This window comes from Pangasianodon hypophthalmus, chromosome 2, assembly GCF_027358585.1.
Source record: "Pangasianodon hypophthalmus isolate fPanHyp1 chromosome 2, fPanHyp1.pri, whole genome shotgun sequence".
Classification (NCBI taxonomy): Eukaryota; Metazoa; Chordata; class Actinopteri; order Siluriformes; family Pangasiidae; genus Pangasianodon; species Pangasianodon hypophthalmus.
Genome location: NC_069711.1, coordinates 9,612,318 through 9,624,288, shown reverse-complemented (window position 1 = coordinate 9,624,288; position 11,971 = coordinate 9,612,318). Strand labels below are relative to the sequence as shown.

Below are 11,971 nucleotides of genomic sequence, written 5' to 3'. Positions count from 1 at the left end.
CCAACTGCATGGTCTCTGAGTGGTCAGGTTAGGGAGTAGGCTTTGCAGTGCCCTTATTCACTTGGTGGTTGCAGATGAGGTGATCCAGGCAGATAGCAATCAGAGAGTCAAGGGACATTTTATCATCTCCGCAGGCCAGCTCTGTGAGCACTTCCTGGTTTAACCCCTGGCAGACAGCAGCTTTGAGTGCAGGCTCATTCCATCCACTTCCTGCAGAGAGCATGTGGAACTCTAGGGCATATTCAGCTACATTTCTTTTCGGTTGGGTTACAGTGAGGAGTTGTTCTCCAATTACTTTGCCTTCAAGGGAATGGTCGAAAACTCTTTGCAAGAGTTCCACAAAGCAGTCATATGAAGATAATGGTTCCCCTCCTTCGTACCAGACTGCTGTAGCCCAACTGAGGGCTTTGCCCATGAGCAGGCTGAGGAATTGTGTGATTTTTTTGTTGGTTGGGGACACCCTCTTGGCCCAAGAAATACAGTGAGCACTGCAACAAGAAGCACTTGCACTGGGAAGTTTCTCCTGAATATTTATTGGGACGGGAGATAAGTCAACTGCGGTTCGCAGCTGGGGCTTGGTGCGAAACAAAGGCAGAGGAGATAGTATTTGTGAGCAGATTTAACTTAGCATCCAGCTCAAGCAGAAAGGTCAGGCAATCAGCAAACAACAACAATTCAAAGGCAAAATATAAGAATGCAAAAACCAGGAAACGAGACGAGATAAAAAAACGGAATATCAGTCAATCAAAAGGCTTTTAAGTTCAGGAAAGCATACACTGAGAGCTACTTCACAACTGGGGAAGTGTCCAAAGTCTGTTTATATAGGGTGTGAGTGTAACTGTGAACAAGTGTGTGCGATTAGAACTCATAAGATGGTGGTGGAGTGTTGTGTTGGGGATTGTAATCCGTAGTGGCGGTGTGTTTTCTGGAAAGTGGAGTTTCTGGTGATTCCGGCGCTTGTGTGATAGAAACATACCAAGGGTGCTTGCAAACATCTTTGTAAGCCTTTATTAAGTACCACATGTGATATGACCTCAAGGAAACAGTGAAAATAAAATTCTATCTGTATCTATATTTTATTACTTACAGTCAGGTCCATAAATATTGGGACAGTGACACAGTTTTGGTAATTTTGCCTCTGTACACCACCACAGTGGATTTGAAATAAAGCAGTCATGATGTGACTGAAGCGTAGACTTTCAGCTTTAATTCAAGGGGTTTAACAAAAATATTGCATTAACCGTTTAGGAATTATAGCCATTTTTTACAGAGTTCCTCCATTTTCACAGGCTCAAAAGTAATGGGACAAACTAATATAATCATAAATATTAGGATTATTTTTATTACTTGGAGGTAAATTCTTTGCAGTCAATGACTACCTGAAGTCTGGACCCCATGGACATCAACAAATGCTGAGTTTCCTCCCTTGAGATGATTTGCCAGGTCTTTACTGCAGCCATCTTCAGTTGCTGCTTGTTTGTGGGTCTTTCTGCCTTCAGATTTGTCTTCACTAAGTGAAAAGCAGCTCAGTTGGGTTGAGGTCAGGTGACTGACTCGGCCATTTAAGAACATTTAATTTCCAAGCTCTTGGGCTGCTTTCACAGTATGTTTTGGGTTGTTATCCATCTGTACTGTGAAGCGCTGTCCTATCAGTTTTGCAGCATTTGACTGAATCTGAGCAGAAAGTATAGCTCTGTACACTTCAGAATTCATCCTGCTACTTCTATCAACAGTCACATTATCAATAAACCCCAGTGACCCAGTTCCATTAGCAGCCAAACATGCCCATGCCATAACACTGCCTCCACATGTTTGACGGATGATGTGGTATGCTTTGGATCATGAGCCCTTCCTTTCCTTCTCCATACTTTTCTCTTCCCATCATTCTGGTACAAGTTAATCTTGCATCAGAACTGGTTTGGCTTTTTTTAGAGGTTTTTTAGCAAAGTCTAAGCTGGCCTTTGTGTTCTTGAGTGTTACCAGCGGTTTGCATCTTGAATTAAACCGTCTGTATTTACATTCATGAAGGTAGCTCTTGATTGTAGACTTTGACAATGATAGGCCTACCTCCTCCAGAGTATTCCTGACTTGGCTAGATGTTGTGAAGGGGTTGTTCTTCAATAAGAAAAGAATTCTGCAATCATCCACTTTAGTTGTTTTCTGTGGTCTCCCAGGCCTTTTGGTGTTGCTGAGCTTGCCAGTGCATTCCTTCTTTTTAAGAATGTACCAAATTGTTGATTTGGCCCTCCTAAAGTTTCTGCTATCTCTCTGATAGGCCTGTTTTGGTTTTTCAGCCTAATGATGGCCTCCTTCACTTGCATCAACACCTCTTTGGATGGCATATTGAGAGTTCCCATGAACAGCTACCAAATGCAAATTCAACACTTGGAATCAGCTCCAGACCTTTTATCTCCTTAATTTGTCATGATATAAGGAGGAAACAGGCCACAGCTAGCCATGAAACTGCTTATCAGTCAATTGTCCCATTACTTTTGAGCCTGTGAAAATGGAGGAACTCTGTAAAAAATGGCTGTAATTCCTAAACGGTTAATGCAATATTTTTGATAAACCCCTTGAATTAAAGCTGAAAGTCTACGCTTCAGTCACATCTTGACTGCTTAATTTCAAATCCACTGTGGTGGTGTACAGAGGCAAAATTACCAAAACTGTGTCACTGTCCCAATATTTATGGACCTGACTGTATTTTGTTGCCCACTTTGGTGGGATGAAGTCCTGTGTTTCTTCAGTGATTTAATAAAATCAAAAGGTGCTTCAAAAAGTATTAGTTTAGGGGTGTACGCACTTATGCAACTAGGTTATTGTATTTTTTTATTTTTCCTTTTTCCCTAAAAAAGTTTAAGATTTGGAAGACCAACAAAACTTTTGGGTAGAACTGCCTGCATGCTAGCCATAAAGGCAATGTAAAACCCCCATATGTCACAAAAGAACACCTTGCTAACTACTGAGCGTTGGGGTGGAGCTATTATACTTTGGGGTTGTGTGGCAGCCAGTGCCACAGGAAACACTGCACAGGTAGACGTAAGAATGGATTCCAGTAAATAGCAGCAAATTGTGGAAATAACACAGTCAAGAAACTGAAGACAAAATAGACTGGCTTCTACAACAGGACAATGACAAAACATACCTCAAAATCCACAATTAACTACTTCAAGAAACACAAGCTGAAGCTCTTGGAATGAACATAGTCCCTGACTTGAACGTTAATGAAAATACAATATGTAGGTAGATCCTAAACATGCTGTTCATGCAGGATGTCCCAAGAGTATAGAACTAGAAGCATTCTGCAAAGAAAGGTGGGTGAAAATTCATTAAACAAGAGTAGATTCCTAGCTGGCCAATACTTTGCAAATGGCACAATTCTAATCGATCTAGTTTTTTCTATTTTTCTATTTTTCTTTATTTAAGTAACTGTGCATTAATATTTGCAGGAAAATGTTACATATTTTCACAAAATATGGTTCAGCAAGGGAAGGCTGCCTGAATGCACAGAGAAATTGTTGTGCATGTGTATGTGTTGCTTCATGTTTTCATTTACTTTTAAAGACAGACGCGCAAGGATGATTACTGTCAGGTTTTTGGCATTAGCGTCAGTATATTGTACCCATGCTGTACTCATATTAGGTACACTGTAATGTTTTGGTCCACAACTCACTGGCGGTCAACATCACAACATAACAGGAAACCAAAGTATTGAAACACACAGACATATCAAATTAAGAGAATTGTATCGAATGATACAATACACCATACAGTATCACTACACCTCTAAAATACACTAGATGGCCAAAATTTTGTGGATACCTGACCATCACAGCCATATGTGGGTCTTCCCCAAACTGTTGCTACAAAGATTGAAGCATACAATTACAAGTATAGAATGACTTTGTATGCTGTACCAGTACAATTTTCCTTCACTGGAACCAAGAGGCCCAAACCTGTTTCAGCATGACAGTGTCCCTGTGCACAAAGCAAGGTCCATGCTTAGCCAAGGTTGGTGTGGAAAAAGTCTGAGTAGCCTGCACAGAACCCCAACTGAACTGAACACCTATGGGATGAACTGAAATGCCGACTGTGCCTCAGGCCTCCTCACATCAGTGCCTGACCTCACTAATGCTCTTGTGGCTGAATGGACAAATCCCCACAGACATTTTCCAAAATCTAGTGGAAAGACTTCCCAAAAGAGTGGAGGTTATTATAACGGCAAAATTGGGGACTAAATCTAGAATGGGATGTTCAACAAGCATGTATGGGTGTGATTGATCAGGTGTCCACAAACTTTTGGCCATATAGTGTATATGGGTACACCACATTCCACATGTTTCAACAAGAGCCAAATTTATGCTTGATTTTTAATTTGTAAAATATGCCCTTTCAAATTCCATATTTGTCAATGATCCACTTGCAGATAAAAGTCTGCCCAATCCAGCATTTTTACTGAAATATGCAGACAGAACCCAATTCCTGGGACAGTGCTTATTTTAAGCACTGTCCAAGGAATGCACTGTCCAGGGAATGCATGGTTCTGGATGGATACCGCCCTTGCGGTCCAGAACATAAGGACGTAGAACGATAGGTTACATATGTAGCTGTGGTTCTACAACTACATGGAGGACAGCCAGGCCATGTGGGTCACTCGGATTGCCCAGAATGGGCAGAGGACAAGCATGACATAGTGAGGGGCCTTTTTATAGGCAACACACTTTTCTCCAGAAGGAAACGATCAGTCATGGCAGTCCTCTACTTAATTGTATTATCACGGTTACATACTGTAACCTACTGTTCAACCAGATCCAGACTATCAGAAGTCAGAAAAGTCAAATAAAAATATTAAATGTTGCTTAGAAGGTTGACTACAATTGTATACTTATGTAATATTCTAAGTGATTTTTAAGGAACCAGACAAGAAATATGACAAGTTTATGTTTTTAGCCATTTAGTTATCATTTAGCAATTAATCGGTCAGATGCCTAATGAAAGCCCATTTCATAATATTTCTACTTAGAATGAGTGAATATTTGCTTAGAACTACTACATTGCAATCTAATAACCTCACTCTGCTACAGCAGAGACAAGTGTATCGAGTAGGAAAATACAGGTTTATCAAGTCAGTTTTTCATCACACAAATGTCCCAAGGGGAGCCAAGACATTTTTATTGGTATTGTTGTATTGGTATTGTTGTTTAGATAATATTGTACAAAACCCTCACATTGTATATAACATAAATGACTTCAATGCACAATTGGTAACCAAGGTCACAGTGAACCGTTACTGGGTACTGAGGGGGAAAAGAAAACTCCAACACCATTTAGATTATTATATAAAATCTCAACAGTAACACACAATTTTCAATTGATGCAAACAGCATTAACTGAAAGTCAAAGAGCAAACATAAAATTAATAATTAATAATAATAATTAAAAAAAACAGGAGCCTGTAAAAAAAAAAAGTACAACTGAGGAAGTTCACAGACACCACCATTTATATGCTAAGGTTGTACCAATCCAATGATAGCTTAAGACAACTTAAGCCTGTCACTGTCCGTTTACCACGAAGTACCGTTTAACATGAATAATATTGATGAATGGATTTCTGGACAAATTTCTTTTCTAAATCATTAATTCAATCTTCAGTAAATTCAATTAAAGCTTATGCAAAACCCTTCACAAGGAATTAAATGATTTAACAAATACTGTCAGCACAAGAAAGCCCTGCAACTGTATATTTGATTGTTTTGCCCCTCTTCTGTTGCAGTGAAAGCCGTATGTTATGCTGGAAGACAAATAGTGAACATTTTGTATAAGTTCAGTTTAAACACAGTATGATACTTTTCAGACTTAATTAATCTTTTATAAGGAGCAGATAATATAGTACCTACTATTCAAAGAACAAAGTTTGGACAGCTTTTACCACCAAGTAGACTAAGGGGAATGACATGGCAAGGATGACACCACTTGTCACTTTTTAATTTAAAAAATAATTTCTGATTAACTGCTAAACGTATTTTTGTATTTACTCCATTAACTCCAGTATTCTCCATTAACTGAAAAGACGAATTCAATTTATGAGTATGGCACAAGGGCTTATGTGGGAAAAGTCAATCTTACAGTTTTATAATGCTGAATCTCCTATAATGATGCAAAAGCACCAGAGAACAAAACAAAAAAACATTTGAATCAGGGGTCTAGTACCACTACCATCACAAAATTACTCATAGGCAGCCATAATTAAGCCATCTTCTTTGTGTTAGACGATAATTTAATGCAAAACACATTTACATGCAGACAGTGAACCCGTCCGCTTAGTTAACCTCTCTTTAGAACAATGTGCTGTTATCCATTTGTAACAAGGCCATTCGAATGCTTACTCATGCTTCACTGTACTTGTCACAAGTAGCAAATAAACAAACTGAACAAATAACTGAAGTGATATTTGATTAAAAGGCTTAAATGCTTATCATGCTCTAGTATCAAAACACTAGCAAATATTTGTATCGATTTATGTCAAGAGGTAGTCAAAAGGCACTTCAGAATGTCACCCACACTGAGTTCTTTGGACAGAGGCACTTGCAATTTTCACTGACTTGTATAGTGGGCGTGTAAACCTTCTTGTTTCTGACACCTCCTTGTTAGACAAAGGACAGGTCAATATAAATGCGTCGCAGTGTTTCTCACTCTCTACATGGGCGGGAAAAAATGTGTTGCCTATGAACCTTGCGCACCATATCAAACTGTTTGTCCTTTACGTAAAACAGTACAAAATGGCCTTAGCTCTTGCTGCTTAAGGTCAGAGTTCAATTTATTGCTCAATATTGTTCCCATGTAGGAGAAACAGTAGCAGTAACTTTTCATCAGACCTGTCCTATTGAAAAAATGTATTTTGTTAGCCCTTACTTCCTTACTTCTAATATGCACTGTGCACCTAAGGACACACATTGTCTTCCAATGCTAAAACCTCACCTTCCTGCCAACATATTCAACATTCATAGTCCCTCAGTAAAACAGAAAGAGCAAAAAAAATACCATTTAGAATTTGTATGCAGTAAAACCTGTGAGACCCACTTTGTTTTTAAGGCATTTAAATATGTATAAAAAAAACACTGTCCTTTAACAGAGCAATAGTACATTTCTAATTTTCATTTGTGCGTGGCCCTCTATTTGAGCCTCCATCCACTTTTACTCAGATCAGTACGGAAAACGAAAAATTCCTCCGTCCTTGGCTACATGCTGGTGTATTGCTCTGACGTCTGGACAACAAGACAGAATGTCCATTGGCAAAACCCGTTCTGGCAGAGTGGCTAGTCTTTAATGAGACGGTAGACGTGGTACTGTGCCCCGTGTTCGCTCGTCGACACTTCGAATACAAATGCTATGCAAAGCAGAGTTTCCTGTGTTTCCCTGTTAGTCACCACCTTGAAGATTAAAAAAAAAAAAAAATCATGAACTCATAATGCCAGTCTTAAACATACCAAACCATAAAATTACCATTATGTGACAATGAAGAACATCATAGCATGGGTATAACTGTATCACAAACATATTTACATAAATACATGATAAATATGTGTAGGCATACATGAGAGACTGGACTTGTTGTATTGTCTAACCTGTAAAATGGTGAAGTTCTCCAAGACGCTGTTCATCATGTACTTCTCAGGCAGATGCTTGAGCTTGTGGATGAAGTTGATCATGTATTCGCACATGGGCGAGCGGTGGATCCTGTACACACACTTTCCTCCTTCCACTCTTGCATACTCCGTCTGTCAATGAAATGCATATACAAGAAAATATGATCAATCCTTTGTACAAGACGGATAGAACAATTATATTGCCATGACTGTCTAGGAAAAAGAAATACAGTCAAGTCCATAAGTATTTGGACAGTGACACAATTTTTGTAATCTTGCCTCTGTACATCACCACATTGGATTTGAAATGAAGCAATCGAGATGTGATTGAAGTGTAGACTTTCAGCTTTAATTCAAGGAGTTTAACATTTACATTTATGGCATTTGGCAGATGCCCTTATCCAGAGCGACTTACAATAGTGCTTTGAAGTCTATCAAAAATACATTCTGATATTGGCTCGGTAGGTCACAAACTAGGAATACCATCAGTCCAAAACTCTGTTGGGGAGGGTTTTTTTTGTTGTTTTTTTTGTTTTTTTTGTTTTTGTGAAAGTGCTAATTTAAGTATTTTATGAAGAGGTAAGTCTTTAGCCGTCGTTTGAAGACTGCCAGTGACTCAGCTGTTCGGACATCTAGGGGAAGTTCATTCCACCACCTTGGTGCCAGAACAGAGAAGAGTCTCGATGCATGCCTTCCTTGTACCCTGAGAGATGGAGGGACCAGTCGAGCAGTGCTAGAGGATCGGAGGGAGCGTGGTGGCGCTCGAGGTGTGATAAGTGCTTTGAGATAAGTGGGTGCTGGTCCGTTTTTGGCTTTGTAGGCGAGCATCAGTGTTTTAAATCTGATGCGGGCAGCTACAGGAAGCCAGTGGAGGGAGCGCAGCAATATTATTGCATTAACCGTTTGGGAATTACAGCCATTTTTTTACAAAGTCCCACCATTTTCACAGGCTCAAAAGTAATTGGACAAACTAACAACCATAAATATTAATACTTGGATGCAAATCCTTTGCTGTCAATGACTACCTGAAGTCTGGAACCCATGGACATCACCAAATGCCGAGTTTCCTCCCTTGAGATGCTTTGCTAGGCCTTTACTGCAGCCGCCTTCAGTTGCTGCTTGTTTGTGGGTCTTTCTGCCTTCAGTTTTGCCTTCAGTAAGTGAAAAGCATGCTCAATTGGGTCGAGGTCATCAGACATTTAGGAACATTTAATTTCTTTGCCTTTGCCTGGGTTGCTTTCATGGTATGTTTAGGGTCATTACCCATCCGTACTGTGAAGCGCGTCCGATCAGTTTTGCAACATTTGACTGAATCTGAGCAGAAAGTATAGCTTTATACACTTCAGAATTCATCCTGCTACTTCTATCAACAGTCACATCATCAATAAAACACCAGTGACCCAGTTCCATTAGCAGCCATACATGCCCATTCCATAACACAACCTCCACCACGTTTGACAGATGATGTGGTATGCTTTGGAACATGAGCCCTTCCTTTCCATCTCCATACTCTTCCCATCATTCTGGTACAAGTTAATCTTGCATCAGAACTGGTTTGGCTTTTTTTAGAGGTTTTTTTTTTAGCAAGGTCTAATCTGGCCTTTCTGTTCCTGAGTGTTACAAGTAGTAGTTCGCATCCTGAGGTAAACCGTCTGTATTTACATTCATGAAGGTGTCTCTTGATTGTAGACTTTGATAATGATACGCCTACCTCCTCCAGAGTGTTCTTGACATGGCTAGATATTGTGAAAGGTTTTTCTTCAACAAGAATAGAATTCTGCGATCATCCACTTTAGTTATCTTCCGTGGCCTTCCAGGCCTATTGGTGCTGCTGAGCTCGCCAGTGCAATCCTTCTTATTAAGAATGTACCTAATTGTTGATTTGGCCACTCCTAAAGTTTCTGTTACCTCTCTGATAGGTCTGTTTTGTTTTTTCAGGTTCACTTGCATCAACACCTCTTTGGACTGCATAGTGAGAGTTCCCATTAACAGCTACCAAATGCAAATTCAACGGAAACCAAAATCCAACCAGTTTTATATTCTATATCATAATCTACTGTGCATCCTGATAAACATACTCTAGAGGCTTGTATGCTAATTACACAAATTTGTTTTTCTGAGTTGAAGTTAGAAGGAAAAAACCTCACCTCTACTTTCTCTACCACCTGCTTGCCAAACGAGCAGACTTTTGTGGAGACGGTGATGGTCATATTCTCAGTGCTGCAGTACTGGCTGCTGACGCCATAGAAAGATCCAGGCCCATCCTGCATATCATTGCTATTCAGATCCGCCTGAATCACAGAAACACAGATCAAGCCCTTAGCTTACATTCTGCCCTCATCATTTATTTACATTCCTACAGGACTAGTTCTGATAATCCTCTCTGGCATGTTCACTGCTGAAATACACCTACCCAGAATTTGACCAGGAAAAAAGCATTTTGTGGGCCCTTTTCATACAGCTCTTTCAGCCCTCCCTTCTTCTCTGGGAATTTGTCGTAGATCTGCCGTATGTCCACTGCCTCTAGCAGGGGATCGCTGTATGACGGGTTGGTCTGACCGATGTGCACAAACAAATGTTTGCTGTACTGTAAAAAGGAAATCAGAGCATCAAATGTGACTGGTCTTATATGACACCACAAGGTGACAAAACAAAAAGTTTTTTTGTAAATCAATTTCTTACTCTGTCAGTTAAATTATTTGTACATTTTTAAAATTGTAAAAGTTTATTACTGAAATAGAGCCAATTTTCATAAACCAGAGAACTGATTAAATAATGGGGTGACTTTCAAGAAGGGCACCTTTGTCTAATTTTCTTATAAGACAACATTTTATTTCAAATGATGCACAACATCCTAAAATACAGTGCATAGTCACTCACAGTGTCCTGGTCTCTGGGAACCTCCATGAAGGCGGAATACTCAAGCATGCGTAGCTTGGAAGAGGCGATGGTGCGGTCCTGCCACACAGGCACGGCGGTGGCCGCTGGGGGCAGAGGGGGTGCCAAAGGCTCATACGCTGGACATCGGGCACAGAAGAGCACCAGTGAAACACGACACAAACGTGGCATGCACACACCGAACCTACCGTTCTGTTGCAAAAAGCCTACCTGATATGGGAGGTGGAACAGGTCCGGATAGGTTTGTGTAGGTATGTGCAAAAGGCTTGATGCTGTAACAATCATAATGTTGTACTGTTAGAGAATAGTGTCATTTTAAATATTTGGATTGTTATAGTGCACTTATTTAACTACTGATAATTTCACTTGTCTTTTCTTATGTCATGATGGATTTCACAGCATCTCCTAACTCGTATTAAACCCATTTTGAAATGCGCATGCTTGGCATAAGTTGGTCTTATTCTGAACTGACCTGCACACTAATTACACACAGAATTTTAAAATGAAACTCACTCCTGAGAGGGTCCAGGTTGTCCTGGGATTGGAGTCGGCCAAAACTATAAAAAGCAGAATTAAAAAAAAAAACAAACAGAAAAATTAAAGTAGTACATGGATGTTTAGTGTGTATGTGATGCAGGATCTGGGGCCAAAATGGGACTACTGACCCGAGGGGGAGGTGCATAGGGCGGCTGTGGCAGTGGAGGAAGCTGGCTCTTGATCAGATTTGGAGACACTATCTGGGCCGAGGACAGCGACGCCATATTCTGAAGAGCCTTGTCTTTGGATGCTTGATCCTGAGGATGAGCAGGACACACCCGTCAGACAAGTATTCCACACACAAACATATCACAAAGTTGGATATTCAGTGACATAAAATAAAAGTTTGCATTTCATTACCCCATTAGGTAAAGCACCAAAGACATGAACAAATGCAGACAATTTCAGCCAGAATGCCAGAGAAGGGAAATCAGAGAGCACCAAAAGTATCAAAATTTTGTTGAATCTATATATACTGGATGTATGTGTGTGCATATACGTATGTGTATATACACACACACCAGCCATAACATTAAAACCACTGACAGGTGAAGTGAATAACATTGATTATCTCATTACACTGGCACCTTTCAAGGGGTGGGATGTATTAGGTAGCAAGTGAACAGTCAGTTCTAGAAATTGATGTATTGGAAGCAGGAAAAATGGGCAAGTGTAAGGATCTGAGCGACTCTGACAAGCACCTAATTGTGAAGGCTAGATGACTGGGTCAAAGCATCTCTAAAATGAAAGGTCTTGTGGGCTCTACTGTAGCACAAATTGCTGAAAAAGTTAATGCTGGCTATGATAGAAAGGTGTCAGAACACACAGTGCATCGCAGCTGCGTAGCTGCAGATCATTCAGAGTGCCCATGCTGACCCCTGTCCACCGCC

The 11,971-nt window shown here is 40.2% G+C and overlaps 1 protein-coding gene across 9 annotated transcripts in view; it reads right to left on the bottom strand.

The window, feature by feature from the left end:
• Positions 1–5,148: 5,148 nt before the first annotated feature.
• Positions 5,149–11,971, bottom strand: part of tead3b (TEA domain family member 3 b) — a 33,626-nt gene continuing 26,803 nt past the window's right edge. For 8 of the 9 annotated variants that reach the window (XM_034312998.2, XM_026916986.3, XM_026916995.3 and 5 more), the window contains 8 exons: positions 11,210–11,338; positions 11,058–11,101; positions 10,755–10,816; positions 10,527–10,663; positions 10,060–10,233; positions 9,794–9,937; positions 7,626–7,778; positions 5,149–7,430 (listed from right to left, as the gene is read on the bottom strand). In XM_034312998.2, the coding sequence (XP_034168889.1) occupies positions 7,317–7,430; positions 7,626–7,778; positions 9,794–9,937; positions 10,060–10,233; positions 10,527–10,663; positions 10,755–10,816; positions 11,058–11,101; positions 11,210–11,338 (957 nt within the window). In that variant the 3' untranslated portion in view covers positions 5,149–7,316. The remainder of the gene's footprint in view (positions 7,431–7,625; positions 7,779–9,793; positions 9,938–10,059; positions 10,234–10,526; positions 10,664–10,754; positions 10,817–11,057; positions 11,102–11,209; positions 11,339–11,971) is intronic. The other variant, XM_026917003.3, reaches the window with a different exon arrangement.